The 18,828-nt window shown below is 42.9% G+C and overlaps 1 protein-coding gene and 1 long non-coding RNA gene across 2 annotated transcripts in view; one reads left to right on the plus strand and one right to left on the minus strand.

Moving 5' to 3' along the window:
* Nucleotides 1-2,375, minus strand: part of ITPR2 (inositol 1,4,5-trisphosphate receptor type 2) — a 499,992-nt gene extending 497,617 nt beyond the window's left edge. Inside the window, exon 1 of the mRNA XM_028113213.2 lies at nt 1,958-2,375. Within this exon, the coding sequence (XP_027969014.1) occupies nt 1,958-2,049 (92 nt within the window). The 5' untranslated portion in view covers nt 2,050-2,375. The remainder of the gene's footprint in view (nt 1-1,957) is intronic.
* A 278-nt stretch (nt 2,376-2,653) lies between these two features.
* On the plus strand, nt 2,654-3,445 carry LOC114216639 (uncharacterized). Its single transcript, XR_003610811.2, has 2 exons — nt 2,654-2,875; nt 3,165-3,445. It is a non-coding gene; the product is annotated as an uncharacterized LOC114216639 (long non-coding RNA).
* The last annotated feature ends 15,383 nt before the right edge of the window (nt 3,446-18,828 follow it).

The following is an 18,828-nucleotide window of genomic DNA, read 5'->3' on the forward strand; positions in this document are numbered from 1 at the left end:
GTTCCAGCTTGGGGCATGAATGTCCTCTGTTTCTTAGGCAAGTCACTTCATTTTTCTTCCCCTCAGTCCCTTGATCTCTAAAAGGAACAGGAGAGACTCCACAACCACCAACGTTGTAGCTTACTGATTTACCATCTCTGGCCTCATGTGAGTATAGGTACAGAAACACGTATCAATGCTGAACAAGACACTACAAAAACATGGCCCTTTATTTATCCAGGTTTTATACTCTATTCCTAGTCCTTTTTATTATTTTGTCTACAAGTACAACTATTGCCCACAGTCACCAATGTAGTGATAATTACAATAGCTAACACATAAGTGCTTATTATGTGCCAGGTACTGGGCTAGGCACTTTACATATATTAACTCCCTTCTTCCTCAACACAGCCCTATGAGATAGAAACCAGTATTGTTCCCATTTCTAGACATGAGGAAACTGAGATACAGAGCAATTCTGTAACTTGCCCAGGGTCATAAGATTCACAGGCGGATTTGCCAGGATTTGACCCTAAACATTTGGCCCTGGAGCATTTCCTGCTTAACTACCACCCAGAGAGTCTATGGTGGGAAAAGGTGAAGTGCAGCAGAGTTCATCTGCAAAATGTTGGGGGAGCAAAAACTGACCTTATACTGTGAATTCTGTCAGGAACAATCTGTAGCTTATGATTTACAAACCCAATACAGGTACTTGCCATTGATATATTTTTCTTTCACACTTCAGTTTCACAATTAACAGTGACCTTAAAGGGATTAAATTATATCTCCCTCCCTTCTTTCTCCTATTAGGGGAGATGCACAATTAACACAAACTGTTTAAGTACTGATGACTTCCTCGTCCTCTGCCGAGTAGGCACCACTCCGTTATAATACGGCTCGCAGTCACGGTCCAAGGACATTGCCATGTTCAGCCATGTGCCCTAAAACCTACAAGCAGAAAACAGTGACCAGCCAGGAGTGGAAACACCAGTTCCACAGCCTGAAATCTTGAAGACGGGGCAGTCTGAAGTATTGAGACCATAAGGTAACCCAAAAACTGCCTGCGCATCAAAATACACTGCCTTGTGCATTTCAACTGCTAACTGGTATTCACAAGTGCATTTCAACTGCTAACTGGTATTCACAATCAGGACAGAGAGAAAATGCTAGTAATCAAGGAAGTGCTATTTAACTAACTAGCACATGTTATGTTTACATACATATTTCCCCCATTCATAAATCAACTCGAATCTCAAGAGCCGTGCACTTGGCCGAGTTCCAGGAGAGATTCAGGATTTCAGTGGGCCAAGGGCCCGGGAAGGAGAAAAGCACGTCTGAGTCCTGGAACCCAGAAAGCCCTCAGAGACCTCTGGGGGTCACAGCGCTGCACTCGCACCTAGGCTGCCCCTGACAGCGGGGGGCAAGTCCCCGATCGGCAAAGCCGAAAGGAAATTACTTCAGCCGAGAGGGGATGGTGAGCAACTCCCGCAGGGGCAAAGCCACACTTTGGCTCACCACCACATCGCTTGAGTTTTACGTCCAAGGCCACAGACTTTCATCCCCTGCTCTTAGAAACCCGGCTCCGAGGGACAGGGGCTTGAGAGTGGTCGCTAGCACACCGGGCGAGAGGTGCAGTTTTGCTTTACCTTTAAGGGAAAACAAACATTTTAACGAAAACAACCCATGGAGAAGCTAGCGAAGACTCCTTCGCAGGGCCTGTCTCGGGGCTTTTGAATCACTTCCTCCTTTTCTGATGTGTCTCTGAGCTTGAGATTACGAAGTTGCTGAGAAAGTCTTGCCGCTCGGGGCAGCTTCCTGCGAGCGAGCCGAGCGCGCGGCGCTGTCCGCGGGCACAGACCCAGCCGCGCGGCCCGGCCACCCTCGCGAGGGAGCTGGGGGACACTGCGGCGCGAGCAGGGACAGGGACGGTTCAGGAGACGGAGCGCGGACGCTGCCCAGCCCGCGCCCCCCGGCTTACCCCAGGGTGCTGATGAAGCCGTTGACCGAGCCCTCCGCGTACAGGGACACGATGTCCCCTATGTAGAGGAAGCTGGACATTTTATCAGACATGCTGCTTCATGCTCCAAAGTAGACGTCCCTCCTCTTCCCTTCTCCGGGGAGCCGCCGCGGCAGAGGCGGAACGGAGCGCACGGCAGCAGCGCCGACAGCGGCGGCGAAGGGCACGGCCTGAGTGACCGAGTGTCGTGGCTCAGTCCTGCCCCCGCGCCGGGGGAGCTGACCAGGAGCGAAGCCGCTGCTGCGGACACCCCGCGACGTGCGCAGCCCCGGCGCCCAGAGAGCCGCAGCCGCCGCTTCCCCGGCAGGTTTCCTGTTCCTTTCAGAAGTTTTCTCTCCAACACCTTTGCTCCTCCTCCCGCCTCCTCCGCTCCCCCCTCCGTGTCCCCTCCCCGCTCTGCGCCCCACCGCGGCCGTCCCCGGCGCCCGGAGGCTGCTGGTGGTTGCAGAGCCCCTCGGTGCCCTCGGGGGAATTTTTGGACCAGGTGGCGATGCCCATTGGGCTGAGGGGTGGAGAGGAGCCCGGGGGAGGGGGTGGGAGGCCAATCAGCGAGCGGCGGCCGGGGGCGGAGCTGGACCCGGGCGGGGCGACTGTGCGGAGGCCGGGCCACCCGGGAGGCCGCGCGCTGTGGTGTACTGCGGCCGCCGGCGGGCTGGCTGGGGCCGCGAGCCGGGGAGAGGGCACCTCACAGCCGCCCTGGAGCGTCCAGACCTGGCGTGCGACATGTCCGCCGGGGAAAGCGAAGGATGGCGGGGCCGAGACATTTTCCCCGAGCTCTTAAGGGGGCAGGGAGGGTGACAATTGGCCTTGAGGCGGGCGCGGAAGACGCGGAGGACGCGAGCGGTGGAGTGAGCCAGCTAAATGCCAGGAGATGAAAAGGTGGAGCCGGAGTCCATGGGTGGGGTGGGGGTGGGTAATTTGCTGACGAGGGAAAGGAAGGTGTTGAAGTAAGGGGGGAAATAGAAATAAAGAATAAATAAATACATAATAAAGAAAGAAAATAAAGAGGGGGGAGGGAGGAAGGAAGGAAGGGAGGAAGGAAGGAAGGAAGGAAGGAAGGGTGGGTGGGTGGGTGGGTGGGTGAAGGTGGGTCTGTATTTACTTGGAGTATGTAGTTTTGGGTTTTGTCTCAAATATATGGCGTTAGTGAAACTTGACCTGTCAGCAGATGTCCAGGTGGACGGGAACCTCCATGGAGGTAAACATCACTTGGCGGATCCAGCAATTCTTGTAGCCAACCGGTGGCTGTGAACCTTCTCCAGTCTCCAAGGACACGCCTCCCGTGCTTCCTTAACTCCAAGCCAAGGTTGAGCCTACTGTCATCATCTCACTGACAATCTTCGTGTGTTTACATTTAAAGCTGCTGACTGTTAAATGACTGTCACAAATGAAAGTGGGGGCAGGACACGTTTCCCCACACCTCTGTTGCTTTTGTACCCCTCATCTTATCATTTTAGAAGCCCTACCTTTCTGGAAGACCTGGAGAAGGCAAACTCTTTTGAATGTAGGTTATGACAATAGCAAACTAATTAAAGAATTGAGACCTTGAGTAATCTCCACAGAGCAAGGTTTACAGAAAGGCAGAGGAACGGGGCTGGGGCATGTAGAGGGATGTATGTCAAATTGTGCAACTGACCAAAACTTATAGTTCAGAGATGTCTTACACATCTTACAGTTAGTTCTGAGATGGTTTGGGTTGAGACTTAAAATCACACAATGGAATATGAAAGAAAAATAAGCTTAATATTCAAATGTGTAGTTTTAGAAAGCCTACAGGAAAGAAGAGAATAGATTGTCAGACCCAGAATCCAGGAAGTGCCCCCGCAAAGCCTGTAAGTATTGAGATAAACTGGACCCAGTCATCTTCCTCCAATGCAGCTGACAGATCTCTTTACTTATGTGTTCTCCTTTGGAAAAGGGTACTTAGCAACTTAGAAATGGCTGTTACATGATAGAAACCCTCCTCTGTCTCCACAAATGGTATTACTGTTTGGAGCCTCAAAGTCATTGAACATGAACTATTTAAAAGCTTCAGATGGAACAAAATGATGACCCTGGAAATAGAGGTTTCTGATTATCCAGGGGATCTGTGTATTACATTCTATTGTTGCCCATACTGCGTAGTCCTGTGCCATACATGTAATGGATGCTCAACAATTATTGCTCAAAGTCATAAATGTCTTTCCTTGGATATTGGGACTCTCAAACACTGCTAGAGGAAATGTTAAATGGCACAGCACTTTGGAAAACAGTTTAGGACTTCCTCAAAAAGTTGAACAGAGTTACCATTTGACCCAGCAATTCCATCTCTAGGTATATATCCAAGAGAAATGAAACTATATATATACACACACAAATGTTCACAGTAGCTTTATTCATAAAAGCCCAAAGTGGAAATTTCCCAAATGTCCATCAACTGATGAATAGATAAACATAGTGGAACACTATCTGACCATGAAAAGGAATGAAGTACTGATTCATGCTACAACATGGATGAAACTTAAAAAGATTCTGCTAGACTGGGAGAATATATTTGCAAATGACATATCCGATAAAGGGCTAGTATCCAAAATTTATAAAGAACTTCTTAAACTCAACACCCAAAGAACAAATAATCCAATCAAGAAATGGCAGAAGACATGAACAGACATTTCTGCAAAGAAGACATCCAAATGGCCAACAGACACATGAAAAGTGTTCAACATCACTCGGCATCAGGGAAATAAAAATCAAAACCACAATGAGATACCACCTCACCCCAGTCAGAATGGCTAAAATTAACAAGTCAGGAAACGACAGATGTTGGCGAGGATGCGGAGAAAGGGGAACCCTCCTACACTGTTGGTGGGAATGCAAGCTGGTGCAGCCGCTCTGGAAAACAGTATGGAGGATCCTCAAAAAGTTGAAAATAGAACTACCCTATTACCCAGCAATTGCACTACTGGGTATTTACCCCAAAGATACAAATGTAGTGATCCAAAGGGGCACCTGCACCCCAATGTTTATAGCAGCAATGTCCACAATAGCCAAACTATGGAAAGAGCCTAGATGTCCATCAACAGATGAATGGATAAAGAAGATGTGGTAAATATATACAATGGAATATTATGCAGCCATCAAAAAAACAAAACCAAAAACAAAAAACGAAATCTTGCCATTTGCAACGACATGGATGGAAGTAGAGGGTATTATGCCAAGCGAAATAAGTCAATCAGAGACAGACAAGTATATGATCTCACTGATAGGAGGAATTTGAGAAACAAGACAGAGGAGCATAGGGGAAGGGAGGGAAAAAAATGAAACAAGATGAAACCAGAGAGAGGGACAAACCATAAGAGACTCTTAAACTCAGGAAACAAACTGAGGGTTGCTGGAGTGGTGGGGGGGTGGGAGGGATGGGGTGGCTGGGTGATGGACATTGGGGAGGGTATGTGCTATGGTGAGCGCCGTGAATTGTGTAAGACTGATGAATCACAGACTGTACCTCTGAAATAATACATTATATGTTAAAAAAAAAAAGTAGGAAGGGAAAAATGAAGGGGGGGAAATCGGAGGGGGAGATGAACTATGAAAGACTGTGGACTCTGAGAAACAAACTGAGGGTTTTAGAGGGGAGAGGGTGGGGGGAATGGGTTAGCCCAGTGATGGGTATTAAAGAGGGCACGTACTAAATGGAGCACTGGGTGTTATATGCAAACAATGAATCATGGAACACTACATCAAAAACTAATGATGTAATGTATGGTGATTAACATAATAAAATAAAATTTAAAAAAAAGATGCTGCTAATTGAAAGAAATCAGACATAAAGATCGTATATGATTCAATTTATATGAAATGTCCAGAATAAGCAAATCCATGGAGATAAAAAGGGCTTGGAGTAGGTAAGTAAATCGCACAGCCTTTCTTTTTGGGGAGATGAAAATGTTCTAAAATTGTGGTGATGGTTGTACAACTCTGACTATATTAAAACCTATTGGGATGCTTGGGTGGCTCAGTCAGTTAAGTGTGTGCCTTTGGCTCAGGTCATGATCCCAGGGTCCTAGGATTGAGCCCCACCTCGAGCCCTACCTTGGGCTCCCTGCTCAGCGGGGAGTCTGCTTCTCCATCTCCCTTTTCCCTTCTCCCCTGCTCATGCTCTCTCACACTCTCACCATCTCTCTCTCTCTCAAATAAATCTTTAAAAAAAAAATCAGTGGAAAAAAAACAGTCTCAGGGTTGGGGGATGGAGAGGAACAAAAAGTAAGGTTAAAAGAGACTCACTCAAAAAGTATTCTTCAAACTTATACTTGTGTTTGGCAATTTTTTTTCTTTAACTTGACCTCTGTGCTCTTGATCCCAACTGACACCTACTTTGGGCAATCCCATACTTCATATCTAGCTGCTGAGACCAGAAAAAGGTGTTAAGAGTACAACTGAAAAGAATTCTGAAGGTAGGGTAAAACATATTAATTCCTCACTAATCATCTAACTATGCAAGGTCAAAAGTGTCCCAGCTTCCAAAAGAAATTACCTTTTGCTTTTTTTTTTTTTTTTTTAAGTAAACTCTACCAGGGCACGTGAGTGGCTCAGTCGGTTAAGCATCTGCCTTTGGCTCAGGTCATGATCTCAGGGTCCTGGGATCCAGCCCCACATCAGGCTCTCTGCTGAGCAGAGAGCCTGCTTCTGCTTCTGCCTCTCCCTCTGCCTACCACTCCCCCTGCTTGTGCTCTCTCTCTGTGTCAAATAAAAAAAAAAAAAGTAAACTCTACCCCCAATGTGGGGGCTCAAACTCACCACTGGAGATCAAGAGTTGCACACTCTACTAACTGAGCCAGCCAGGCACCTTTAGCAATCACCCTTTTTTTTTTTTAAGATTTTATTTATTTGACAGAAAGAAAGGGAGCACAAGCCAGGGAACAGCAGGAAGTTCAAAGACCCTAACCTGCTGAAGTGAATATTAGATGTTGTGTAAATGGATGTAAATGGACCTCCTGTGCTGAGAATATAAGACACTTGACCATGCCCTAGCATTCCGGGCGGTCCATGATCCGATCTCCTCCTCCTTCTCTAATCTTGGTTTCTACTCTTCCACTCCTGATATCCTCACAGAAAGCTAGACTTCCCACATACAGACTGGCACTTTTAATTCCATGTCTTTGAGTGTGATGTCCCCCTCTGCCAGAATTTCCTCTCCTCTTTCCCTACTCCTACCTCTGCCTGTTCAAGCTCCACCTCCCCAGTGAGGATTCTCAGATACTGCCAAGGCCAACTTCTCGGTTTACATGAATTCCCATAGCCAGGCCACTCTGCCCCTAACATTTGTGGGTCTCCAGGGCAAGAGAAATTGGAGACCCTCGTAACAGAGTCTGAATATTAAAAGTTGCAAATGAAACTAACTGTTATAGGTAGTACAGGGAGAATTAGCCTACATTTCCAAGTTCGTCCTATCTACATCCCTGCATGCAGTCATTCCTTGCCCGCTTCTTGGGCCACCCCTGCACATACCAGATGTGCAGTCCACACTTTGGAAGATGGGTAAGGAGCCATCTATGTGTGGGATTCTGGGGTCTCAGATACCCAGAATATATTCTAGAAGTGCAAGGAAACTCGGGCTGCTGGTGGGCATGTCTCATTGGTCCAGAATAGGGCCCTCTACAACTCAGAGCCCTGGGCAGGAGCCCAGTTGCCCAGTCTAAGGGCACATCTCTTTTCAGGTACCACTCAATATGTTCCACCTTGCCTTCTTGTTATTTCCATACATCTTGAGCCTTACCTCCTGAGAATGAGATCAGTGCCTAATTCATGTTTTATCCCTTATGGGGCCTAGCAGTCCTCATTTAGGACTTCAATAAAGAGTTAATAGATTAATGTAACAATAAATAACTGATGTGGAATTTTTTTTTGAGAGAGAGGGAGAGCACACACTTCAGGCAGGGGGGAGGGTGAGAGGGACAGAGGAAGAAGGAGAGAGAGAATCTTAAGCAGACTCCACACTGAGCAAGGAGCCCCACCCGGGGCTCAATCTCACTACCCTCAGATCATGACCTTAACCGAAGTCAAGAGTTGGATGCTTAACCAACTGAGCCACCAGGCACCCCTGATGTGGAATTTTTTAATGCTTAAATATTTTTATTACCTCTGCTAGGAACAACAGTAGATGTCACAAACATCAAATCAACCAAATGGCATTCAAAGAGTCTCCTGTGCTGAGACTATGAATCACTTCGGCAGAAGCCCAGTCATCATTGCCCTAAAACATCTCCAAGATAGGTAATAAATATAGCATAGTATAATATTTGAAATGTTTACTCCCAAAAGATTGATTATATTAGAAAAATAAGTGTCCAGTAAAAAAGTTCTTACATCAGAGATATTTTCAGGGTGATTTATATTCACTGTTTACTTGGATATCCTCACATCAAGATTAGAAGTGAAAGGATTTGTAATCTGTGATCCATCAACTGAGTCATGAATAGCTTTCCTCATTCCCTTCCTTGTACTAAATATAATTTTTAATATGTAACTGGCTTATTTAGCAGTCTACCTCATGAGGTACAAATAAAATACGAGTTTTTAAATCATTGCCTTGCAACATCAAATCTCTATGTTCTGCTCTTTAATGATACTTCAAGAATAGCCCTTGGAGTTAGTTATTTTCAGTTATTAAACATACACACATACCCCATTCCAGGTCAGTTTAAAGCTTGATCTCATCTCTTCCAGACTTCCTTAATGAGGCAGCCATGAGGAAGGGAGTGTGGAGCCAATCTTTTACTCCTACCCATACATCTTCACATTTGAGCTCCTTCTAGGTTGAGATAGGGAAGTAGGATCAGGATGAAATGGGCAAACATACCATTCTGAACTGGATATGTGATTTCCGTCCTCTTGACTCTTGCTGTTTGGCCAACGCTGACTGTTCATTCAGGTAGGTGTCAAATGTTAGCTCTCTGTTGGGCTCATGGGTGATGTTTTTAGCAGCTCTTGAAGGATTTCTGCAGCCCACAGTTCTTTGAAGTGGGAGAGCTACCGCTGGCCTGACTTCTTGCGAATGCTGTAGCTACATCATTGACAGTATACCCCATAGGCAGACCACCCTCTTGGGAGGAGTTCTAGCAAGTGTGGTCTCCTTTTGACTGTGGAAGATTCAGGCAGCGTCTGTTTTATGGGGTGTGCAAACTGTGCTGTAGCACGTGGTCCAGGGCTTAGAAGGGCCCCATGCTTGGTTTGATATTTTGCTGGCACCAACTTGAAATTCTTATTTTTGAACAAGAGGGCCCACGTTTTCTTTTGCACTGGGCCCTGAAAATTATGTAGCCAGCCCTGGTTTCAGGCATCCTTACTGCACCAGAGTGGGCATATAAAATACTCCACTGGCCCCCTCATTCCATCAATCATTCTGTCTCTCTCTAATTCCTTTTCCCTTCTCAGACAGATCAAGTCTGACATACCAAGTACCAAGCTGCCTCCAATTAGGAGAGTCAAGGCCAGGGCTCCTTTTCTCATGAGCACTACCACTCTTCACATGTTCCGCTCCAAAATATCTTCCATGGAGACAAGGAAAAAGCTCTACTATCTCTCACTACCTCAGCTGAAAATGGACAACTCTGCCAATTCACTATAATCGATCTATATTCTCTATGGAGAATCTGTGCATTTGTTCTCTCATACATTAGTCGTTGATACTTCCTGATGTGAAATTTTGGACTAAAAAATTCCGTGTACTTGAGGTCTCTAAGCTGGAAGAAGAATAGTGGGTGGTGTCGGGGGCCGGGGGGAATATAGAAAAAGGATCTCATATCTATCCTCACATTCTTGTGAGCTAGATCCTGTGGTCACCTCCCTGAGAGCAATCACCTTTCCCCCATGTCTAACAGCCTGCATTAACACCATACCCCAATTCCAGGCATGGCTCCTGACTAGTCGAAACCAGTGCTTCTCAAACTTCTCTTGTGTATAAGAACCATATGGAGAGTTAAAACACAGACCCCTGGGCTCCATCCCCAGAGATCCGGATTTAGCAGGTCTGGGTTGGGGCGTACTAGCATTTCTGAATGGGGAGCTATGCATGGGCACAGGTTGTATGAGGCAAGGTTAAAACAAACATTGGCTAGTGGGAGGTCTTGCTGAGAAAATGACTTTTTCATTTTTATTTTAAAATAATCTCAAATACAGAACCATTACAAAGAGAGTACACAATTTTGCCCCATATTTAGCATTTTTATAATTTGCCATGTCTGTTTATATTGTCTTTCTCTACATACACGCACACACAATTTATTTTCCAGAATTATTTAAGTATAGGTTGAATACATCATGCCCATTTACCTCCTAATACTTCATGCATTTTTAAGAATAAAGAGATTCTCTTATATAGTAGTTCCTGCTTATCCTCAGCAGATACATTCCAAGACCTCCAGTGGATGACTAAAACCGTGTATAGTACCAAACCCTATATAGGCTGTTTTTCCTATACATACATGCATACCTATGATAAAAAGTTTAATTGATAAGTTAGGCAAAGTAAAAGATTAGCAACAAAACTAATAAAAAGAACAATTATAACAATATACTGTAATAAATGTATGTGAATGTGGTGTCTTTCTCTCAAAATATCTTAGCACCCTGTACTTTCACTCTTTTTCTTCTCGTGATGATGGGAGATGACAAAATGCCTATGTGATCAGATAAGTGAGATGAATGACAGACATTGTGATGTAGTGTTAGGCTACTGACCTTTGGATGATTCATCAGGAGGATCACCTGCTTCTAAACTACAGTTGACTGAGAGTAACTGAAACCGTCGTGGAAAAATGAAACCAGGGGGGACTACAGTATATCCACAGTACAGTGATCAAGTTCAGAAAATGTAACATTGATCTAAAACTTGAATCTAATCTACTGCCCATATTCCAGTGTACCCACTGTCCAAATAGTGTTCTTTAAAGCAGTTTGTTCTGGGGTGCCTGGGTGGCTCAGTCCATTAAGCTTCTGCCTTAGGCTTGGGTCATGATCCCAGGGTTCTGGGATTGAGTCCCACGTCTGGCATTCTGCTCAGCAGAGAGTCTGCTTCTCCCTCTGCCACTCCCCCACCCACCCACCCACCCCCGCCCTGTTCATGCTTTCTCTCACTCACTCGCTCTCTCTCTCAAATAAATAAAATAAAATAAAAATCTAAAGCAGTTTGCTCCTCTGGCACAGAATCCCATTCAGGATCACATGTAACATGTAGTTGTCAAATCTCTTTAGTCTTTTGATCTATACCAATTCCTCAGCCATCTTTTGTCTTTAATGACATTGATATTTTTTAAGAACACAGGCCATTTGTTTATAGAGTGTTCCTCAATTTGGATTTGTCTTGCATTTCTTCAGAATTAGAAGTGAAGCATTTCCAGCCACAACACTATATAAGTGATGATGTGTTCTTCCCCAGGTACCATCTGCCCTCTTGTTGATGATATTAATTTTGATCACTGTCAAAGCGTTGTCTGTTAGACAAGAGTTTAGGAATAATCTCAAACCTGCTCTCTTTTTAAGGCGTGGTTCACAAGAAACAATCTGTTAGACTGAGAAAGCTCTGGAAACGCAGGCCAGTCTCAAAGGAGCAACAAGTCTGAGTTTCCTGCCAAGAATGCTGTCCAGCCCATCTCCTGACCCTTAACCTCTCAATTTCCAAAACTGGAGTCTGACATCAGTCTACTTTATTTCCCTACAGAAGACAAACACCAGGCTCCCCAAGTGGAGGCTTTGAAGTTCCTCTCTAGACTAGATATGAGAGTCAATCACTACCTCTACCCCTCCACACCAGGGTCCTCTCCCATGCACTGGGGCGCAGCAGGACTCAGAACACAGCAGCAACTCACTACAAAGCCCTCATCATCGCAGAATCCTCTCTTATCTCCAACAGCTCAACTGTTTTATATCTTTGATCTGGGAGCAGAGTTTTAAGCCTTATAGCCTGGTTTTCAAACATTTTCTTTTAACATTTGCATCTTGGTCTCATTGTATTTTGAAGCCTCTGCTGAAATTCCCAAATTAACATCCTATTAAAAGATTCTTTCAACTTATTTGATAGGGTCATAGCACTTAGAGATATTTACACTATCTGCCATTGAACTGCTCATGGCCCACCTCTGATAACAAAAGAGAATGGAAATTTTAAAGAAAAATATATGAATATTTTGTATCTTGCCTACTTCAATTTACAATGATTATTCCCCAAATACATTATATTTCCATCTATATGTCAGGATAGCATTTATCAGTCATTTCAGAGGGTCTCATAACTATATAGCAGAATTTTTTAAGAATGTAAGCATCACATAGAACTGATTTAAGTACTAATTTCCCCAGACTTTACCAAAAAAAAAAAAAATTAACCACTGAGGTTTCATTTTCCTTCACTGTAAAATGAGGGCAATCATGGTACCTACCTTCTATGGTCTGTGTGAGGTTTAAATTAGAAAATACACTTAAAGGGCTTGGCATGGTACCTGCCACAAAGTAAGTGCTCAATAAATGCTAATAATTTTTATGATTATCATTATCTGAGAGAAAAGCAGTATTGAGGGTCATAAGAAAACGAGGCATCAGAGACATGGTGACCTGTTCAAGAAGACACACTAGTGACTGAGCCAGCACCAGCCTGCCCCAAAGACTCTGAGTCAATCGCTCTTTCATTTACACATCAGTCCCTTCAGCAAACAGTAGTAAACACTTGATAATTATTGAAATTTTGATCTCTTTCAGGGATATTTGAATTTTTATTAAAAAGTCTTTAATAGAAAGAAATCTAATTTTTAAGAGGAAAATTTCAGACACAATAGGGAACACAAATTTTGAGACAAAAGAAACAAAAGTGACTAAGTTTCCAGCCCGGTGCTACAAAACCACCCAAGAATGTCAAATGGGACCTCTGCCACAAGCTGACAGCTTTTATCTCTTCACAGAAGGGAACAGATAAAACCCACAGAGAAAACAGCCACCTAACACCACTGTTATGCTTGTGGTCCCCTGGGTAATAACCGGGAAGATGTAATGCAGAACTTCGACTATCCCTCACCTCTTGCAGACTTCTGGAGATCATAAGAAGGGCAACTTGGGCTATTAAGCTCCTAAAATCCAAATTAAGAGAGATTTCTCAAAGTGTAGTCCAGGACCCAAGATCCCCCAGGATTTCTGGATGGCTCTTGAATGTTTACTTCAGAATTTTAAACTGTCTTGATGAGGGGACACAGACAAGGAAGGCCAAACCGGACAACAGTAAATGCCAATGGGAATAAATGATTTGAGAGCAAGTCTTGGTGGAGGGGAAAGACATGGACTGCGAAGAAGGAAACTAACATATATTAACAACGTTCCTGTTTGAGTCTCTGTGCTGAGCACTCTTCATACATTATGTAATAACCTCCATGAGATAATTGCTATTCCTAACCCCATTTTATAGCTGCAGAAACTGAGACTTAGAGAAGTTAGGGAATCTACCCAAGGTCCCCCAGTTAGTAAGATACATGGAGAGAAAAGAGAAAATAGCACCATAATTCAGATGAAGATAAAACCAGGGAGGATTCTCCGGAAGAACTTCCAGAAATTCTCTATTCCCAGCCCCAGCCCCTTCCCCGAGTTTGCTGTGGTTCCTCTCCTTCGTATACACAGTATGAAGTGTGCTTCCGTGGGCTTGCTCCTGTGCATTATCTCGGCATGCAATTCCAGATTACCCTCATTCAAGGCAAGAACTCTGTCCTGTACTTCTCTTGCATCTCCCCTCACGCCCACACACAGTGCTGAAGTCATTAATGCAGGAAATACTCTCGAATCCTGGTTATAATACTTCCATTCCTGAGCTGCTCAGGATGAATGCTCTGGAATGGGCTCTTTCTGTGGGCTTTTCTGTCTTTTCAAGTCATTTGGTGGTATGTGGGCCAACTAAGTAATCTGAATGATTGAGAGGAGCCAGGTGAGTGTTATTTAAATGATCGGCCCATTTAGAAATCACTAAAGGAGTAAACTTCAGAGAGGTCAGAAACGGGGCCTCCTGAGGAATGCTCCTGGAAATGTGACTTGCACTAACCCAGCCTCAGAGCAAACACCTGTGAGGATGAGGAAGGGGAAGGGGGTAAGCTGGGGTGGTGTGTGGTGCCAGCTACTTGTGCAGGTAGGTGCCTAGCCACAGTCTTCAGGCCCGATTATTTGTAAGAGCTCAGTAGATGATAAAGGAAGCATCAAAAAGCAATGAGAAAGCATAAGATTACTCAAAAAAATGATGCTGAGGTGATTATTTACTTATATGGAGAATACCAATTTGGTACAGTTTTAGGATATCACATGATTATCTTTCGATAAAACAAATTCAGGTGAATATATTATCACTCAATATTTCTAAACTATTCCCCTAAATTGAATTTTTTTTAGATTTTATTTATTTATTTGAGAGAGAGAGAATGAGAGACAGAGAGCACGAGAGGGAAGAGGGTCAGAGGGAGAAGCAGACTCCCCGCTGAGCAGGGAGCTCGATGTGGGACTTGATCCCAGGACTCCAGCATCATGACCTGAGCTGAAGGCAGTCGCTTAACCAACTGAGCCACCCAGGCGCCCTCCCCCAAATTGAATTTAAATTTAGCACTCTATGAATAAGGGATTTCTTAGCTTAGAAATACATATGCATTAATATGAAAATATAAAGCAAAATATCAAGAAAGTTTAATTCATACAACTTTGAATTGTGTCCAAACTCTAATAAAATTAAAAAGTAGACAACAAAATGGGAAAACTTTCCAACAAATGTTATAGGCAAAAGGTTGATTATAGCCAAGAAATTGAGATCATACAGTAGTGAGATACCATTTCTCACATATCAGATTAGCAAAAATATTTTTTAGTTGTAATAACCAAGGCCGATGCTGAAACAACCAATCTCATATCTTCTACAACCATTTTGAATAGCAAAATGGAACTACTGAATATATCCTAAGGATATAATCTTATATTTGAAAAATACTTTATTCACAATTGTGTTTATCATAGTATTAATAATAATAAACATTGGAGATGAAATAAATATTGAATAGCAAATTAGTGATGTAAACTGTAGCAGCTGACATGATATGTAGACAATCATTCTTGTTAAGAATATGTAATAATATATAAAATGATTTATATCATGACTTCAAAAGCAGGATAAATGTTCTCTATTGAGTATGGTCACTAAAATGTAGGAAAAATATATGAAAAAAAGACTTGCATGATAAAACTATTGGTATTATTTTTTTTACTTTCCTAATGTTTTAGAGGGTATATATTATTTTTTAAATGAAAAAAATTTAAAAACAGCAATAAATGACATTTGCTTTTAAGTTGAAAAATTTGAGAGAAGAAATTATGGGAAAGATTTTTCAAAGAAAGTCTAAGTTGACACAGCAGAGTGAAGTCAGGGCAATAGAAAAAGGGAATCATCAGATTCAGCTGTGCAGAAGTTATGCTTGGAACCTTTTGATTGTGGAGTTTTAATTAGTCTTTTCCTACTAATGCATATTTTCAAGAAAATGTTTATCACATTCTTTGAGTGAAATCATAAGCAGAGCACATACAGCTTCATGGCATTTTAGTAATTCAGTTTCGGCTAGGTGAGTCTCCTGGCATCTTTCAGAACATCTCAGTAGAATAAGTTGCCAAGTGAAAATCCAAAAAGCTTGTAGAATTCGAATCCACCCTTCTTGGCAGAAATGGATTTAAGATCAGAATGCAATTCTCCATAACAACCTTATCAGTATTTGGAGTCTGCTTATTTCTGGGTACCATGTTCCAGGAAAGTGTTGCAACTAAACCTGTTACCATTTCTGCCTTAGCTCTGGGGCTTGGGCTAAGCCATGATCACTGCTGCAATCTCTGCTTATCAAACTGGAGCAGGCATGATATTGAATAAACCTTGTCATAAATGACACAGAAATATTGATAGAGAGATAAAATGTTAAACCCTTTTCAACAGGAGCTTTGTACAGATATTCAAATAGATGGGCCTAAACTCAGCTCAATCAGATTGTATCACTCCTAAGAATGCTGTAAGATGATTGTACTAATCTACTCTAGTATTTTTCCTACAGAAGTAGGTTTACCCCAGAGAACACTGTTTTCCTTCAAATACTCACCCCTCACAGCTGCTTCACACAGACTTTCATTTCCCTGAAAGGATGGACACCTGCCTCAGACGTCACTTCCTACCCATGTTTGTGTGCAAACTAAGATATCAAAACACCAGGTTTTAAATACATACTCACTTCCTCGTAGACTGTTTAAGTGTCTGTCTTTGCACTGTAGAATTTCTGAGAGAATGTATCAGTGGCAGTGGGTAGGACCAGAGGGTGGCCAGGGAGCAGTGGTAGAACGTTTAAGAAAACTTGTTAGCAGCATCTGTTCTCTTTACTTCTGATAAACATGCTATTTTACTCACGGGTTACAACTCTTCCATTCCCACGGCATTTGAAATCTCCTTCCCATATGTCTAACCCTAAGATTTATTATATGCCATCTCCCCGAATTCACCGGCATACACACGCCCATGAAAAATTGCACCACGTTGGTTTTTCAGCAGCTATATTACAAATCTACATTAACTTTACATTCTCAGTTTTATCATCTGTTTTTCAGTCATTAGTATTTTCTTCCAACTTAATATTTACATAACCTTCTTTTTTTTCCTTCACAGATTTTCTTGTTGTCAGCCCTATTCTTAGACCAAAGACAGGGATATGGGGAGAGAGGAGATCTCATTTTGTCTACTCTCACCCCTGCTGCAACACAGCCCACCAATCCAAGTGACATCATCCACAGCACCGGTCATATTTCTTTCTGATAGAGCTTTTGTCCTTTCTCAAGAGCCCTGTTAAGGTTTATGTTGCATTAGATGCTTTCATGTTGCTCCAGTTCTGAATATTTACCCATTTCTTCCCACAGAATTGATGGAAGTATCAGCCGCTATCATTCCCCCCGCCAAACGGAGTCTTTCTGTGCTCTCTTCATCCATGACTACATCAACTTGGACCCAATAAGACACAAGATTTGGAAACAAAACTAATTGTGTTGTCATCCACCTGAAAATGTTCTTATAAAGCAAGTAGACATGAACATTTTGAATGCTTTAAATGTAACTGTTTGTTCAAAGTCAATGGGACATATTGGCATTTTATTTATTCCACAAATATTTATTGAGCAACTACTATGTGCCAAAAGAACTATGCTAAATGGTAGTTATTCAAGAGTGGCAAGAAACTGTTTCTGCCCTCAAGGAGTTTGACCTAAACATGCATCAGAAAGTGCCAGCCTAGGGGCGCCTGAGTGGCTCCGTCAGTTAAGCGTCTGCCTTCGGCTCAGGTCATGATCCCAGGGTCCTGGGATCGAGCCCCACATCGGGCTCCCTGCTCAGCGGAGAGCCTGCTTCTCCCTCTGCCTGCCACTCTGCCTATCTGTGCTATCTCTCTGTCAAATAAATAAATAAAATCTTAAAAAAAAAGAAAGTGCCAGCCTAGAGGCACCTGGGTGGCACAGTGGGTTAAACGACCAACTCTTGGTTTTGGCTGGGAATTGGGCTCGGTGTTCAGTGCAGAAGTCTGCTTGTGACTTTCTCTCTCTCTCCCTCTGCCCCACCCGTCGGTGTGCATGCTCTGCCATGCACACTCTCTCTCTATCAAATAAATAAATAAATCGTTAAAAAAAAAAAGTGCCAGCCTATTTTTGTAAGTCATGTAAAATATGTAAAATTGGATAGGTATTAAGGCAAAAGAAAATATTGATGTTAAATACTTTATGATTTTTACAGTTCAGTTCATCAGGCTTGAAGATGCAATTCTAAAATCAGAATTAAGGTTTGAATTTGAATAAAGTAAAAAAAAATTATCCTTTAAGCATTAGAATCTCATCAAGAACTGTCATATACTCACAGTCTCCAAGGTATGAGGTCACTCAAACAGAGGGAGGAACAAATGAACAATTCCCTTCTCACTAAGCTACACCTACTGAGAGGCAGACAAAAATCTCACCTCCTGCTCAAATTGCTATTTTCCTTCTTATTTTTTGGACAAAATATTAAAGTTTAAGTTAAATTGTATTATCTTTCAAATTCACAATAAAAATTAAGCTCCTGGGACGCCTGGGTGCCTCAGTTGGTTAAATGTCCTAAGTGTCCGACTCTTGATTTCCGCTCAATCATGATCTCAGGGTCTTGAGCTCAAGCCCCACTTCCAGCTCCATACTCAGCTCAGAGTCTCCTTGACCCTCTTCCTCCCCCTCTGCCCCTCACCCCAAGCACTCTGTCTCTCTCAAATAAATAAATAAATAAAATCTTTTTAAAAAATTAAGCTTCTGAACTTCTTGGACGGCCACTCACCTCTGATAGGGATGTATTGTATGTTATTAAGAAATCATTTGGCAAGGGCATGACGGCTTAGAAAATTGTTGCTCTGAGGAAAACAATCAAAAATCAAACGTGGCACCTGGGTGGCTCAGTTGTTTGAGTGACTTCCTTTGGCTCAGGTCAGGATCTCAGGGTCCGGGGATCGAGCCCTGCATCGGGCTCCCTGCTCGGCAGAAAGCCTGCTTCTCCCTCTGACCCTCTTCCCTCTCATGCTCTCTATCTCTCATTCCCTCTCTCTCTCAAATAAATAAATAAAATCTTTAAAAAAAATCAAACCATGTGCTCTCATCCATGAATAATATGAATAATGCACATGCCCTCCAAAGCATACATTAAAAAAATTCTAAAAACATATTAAGATAATTATTAATTATAGAGATGCTCAAAGATAAAAAGGCAGATTTCATGGTTTGTATGACAATTAAGGGATATCAAATATTTTCAC

This window comes from Eumetopias jubatus, unplaced genomic scaffold (assembly GCF_037043125.1).
Source record: "Eumetopias jubatus isolate StellerSeaLion01/CBP00866 unplaced genomic scaffold, mEumJub1_p1.0 scaffold_8, whole genome shotgun sequence".
Taxonomy (NCBI): domain Eukaryota; kingdom Metazoa; phylum Chordata; class Mammalia; order Carnivora; family Otariidae; genus Eumetopias; species Eumetopias jubatus.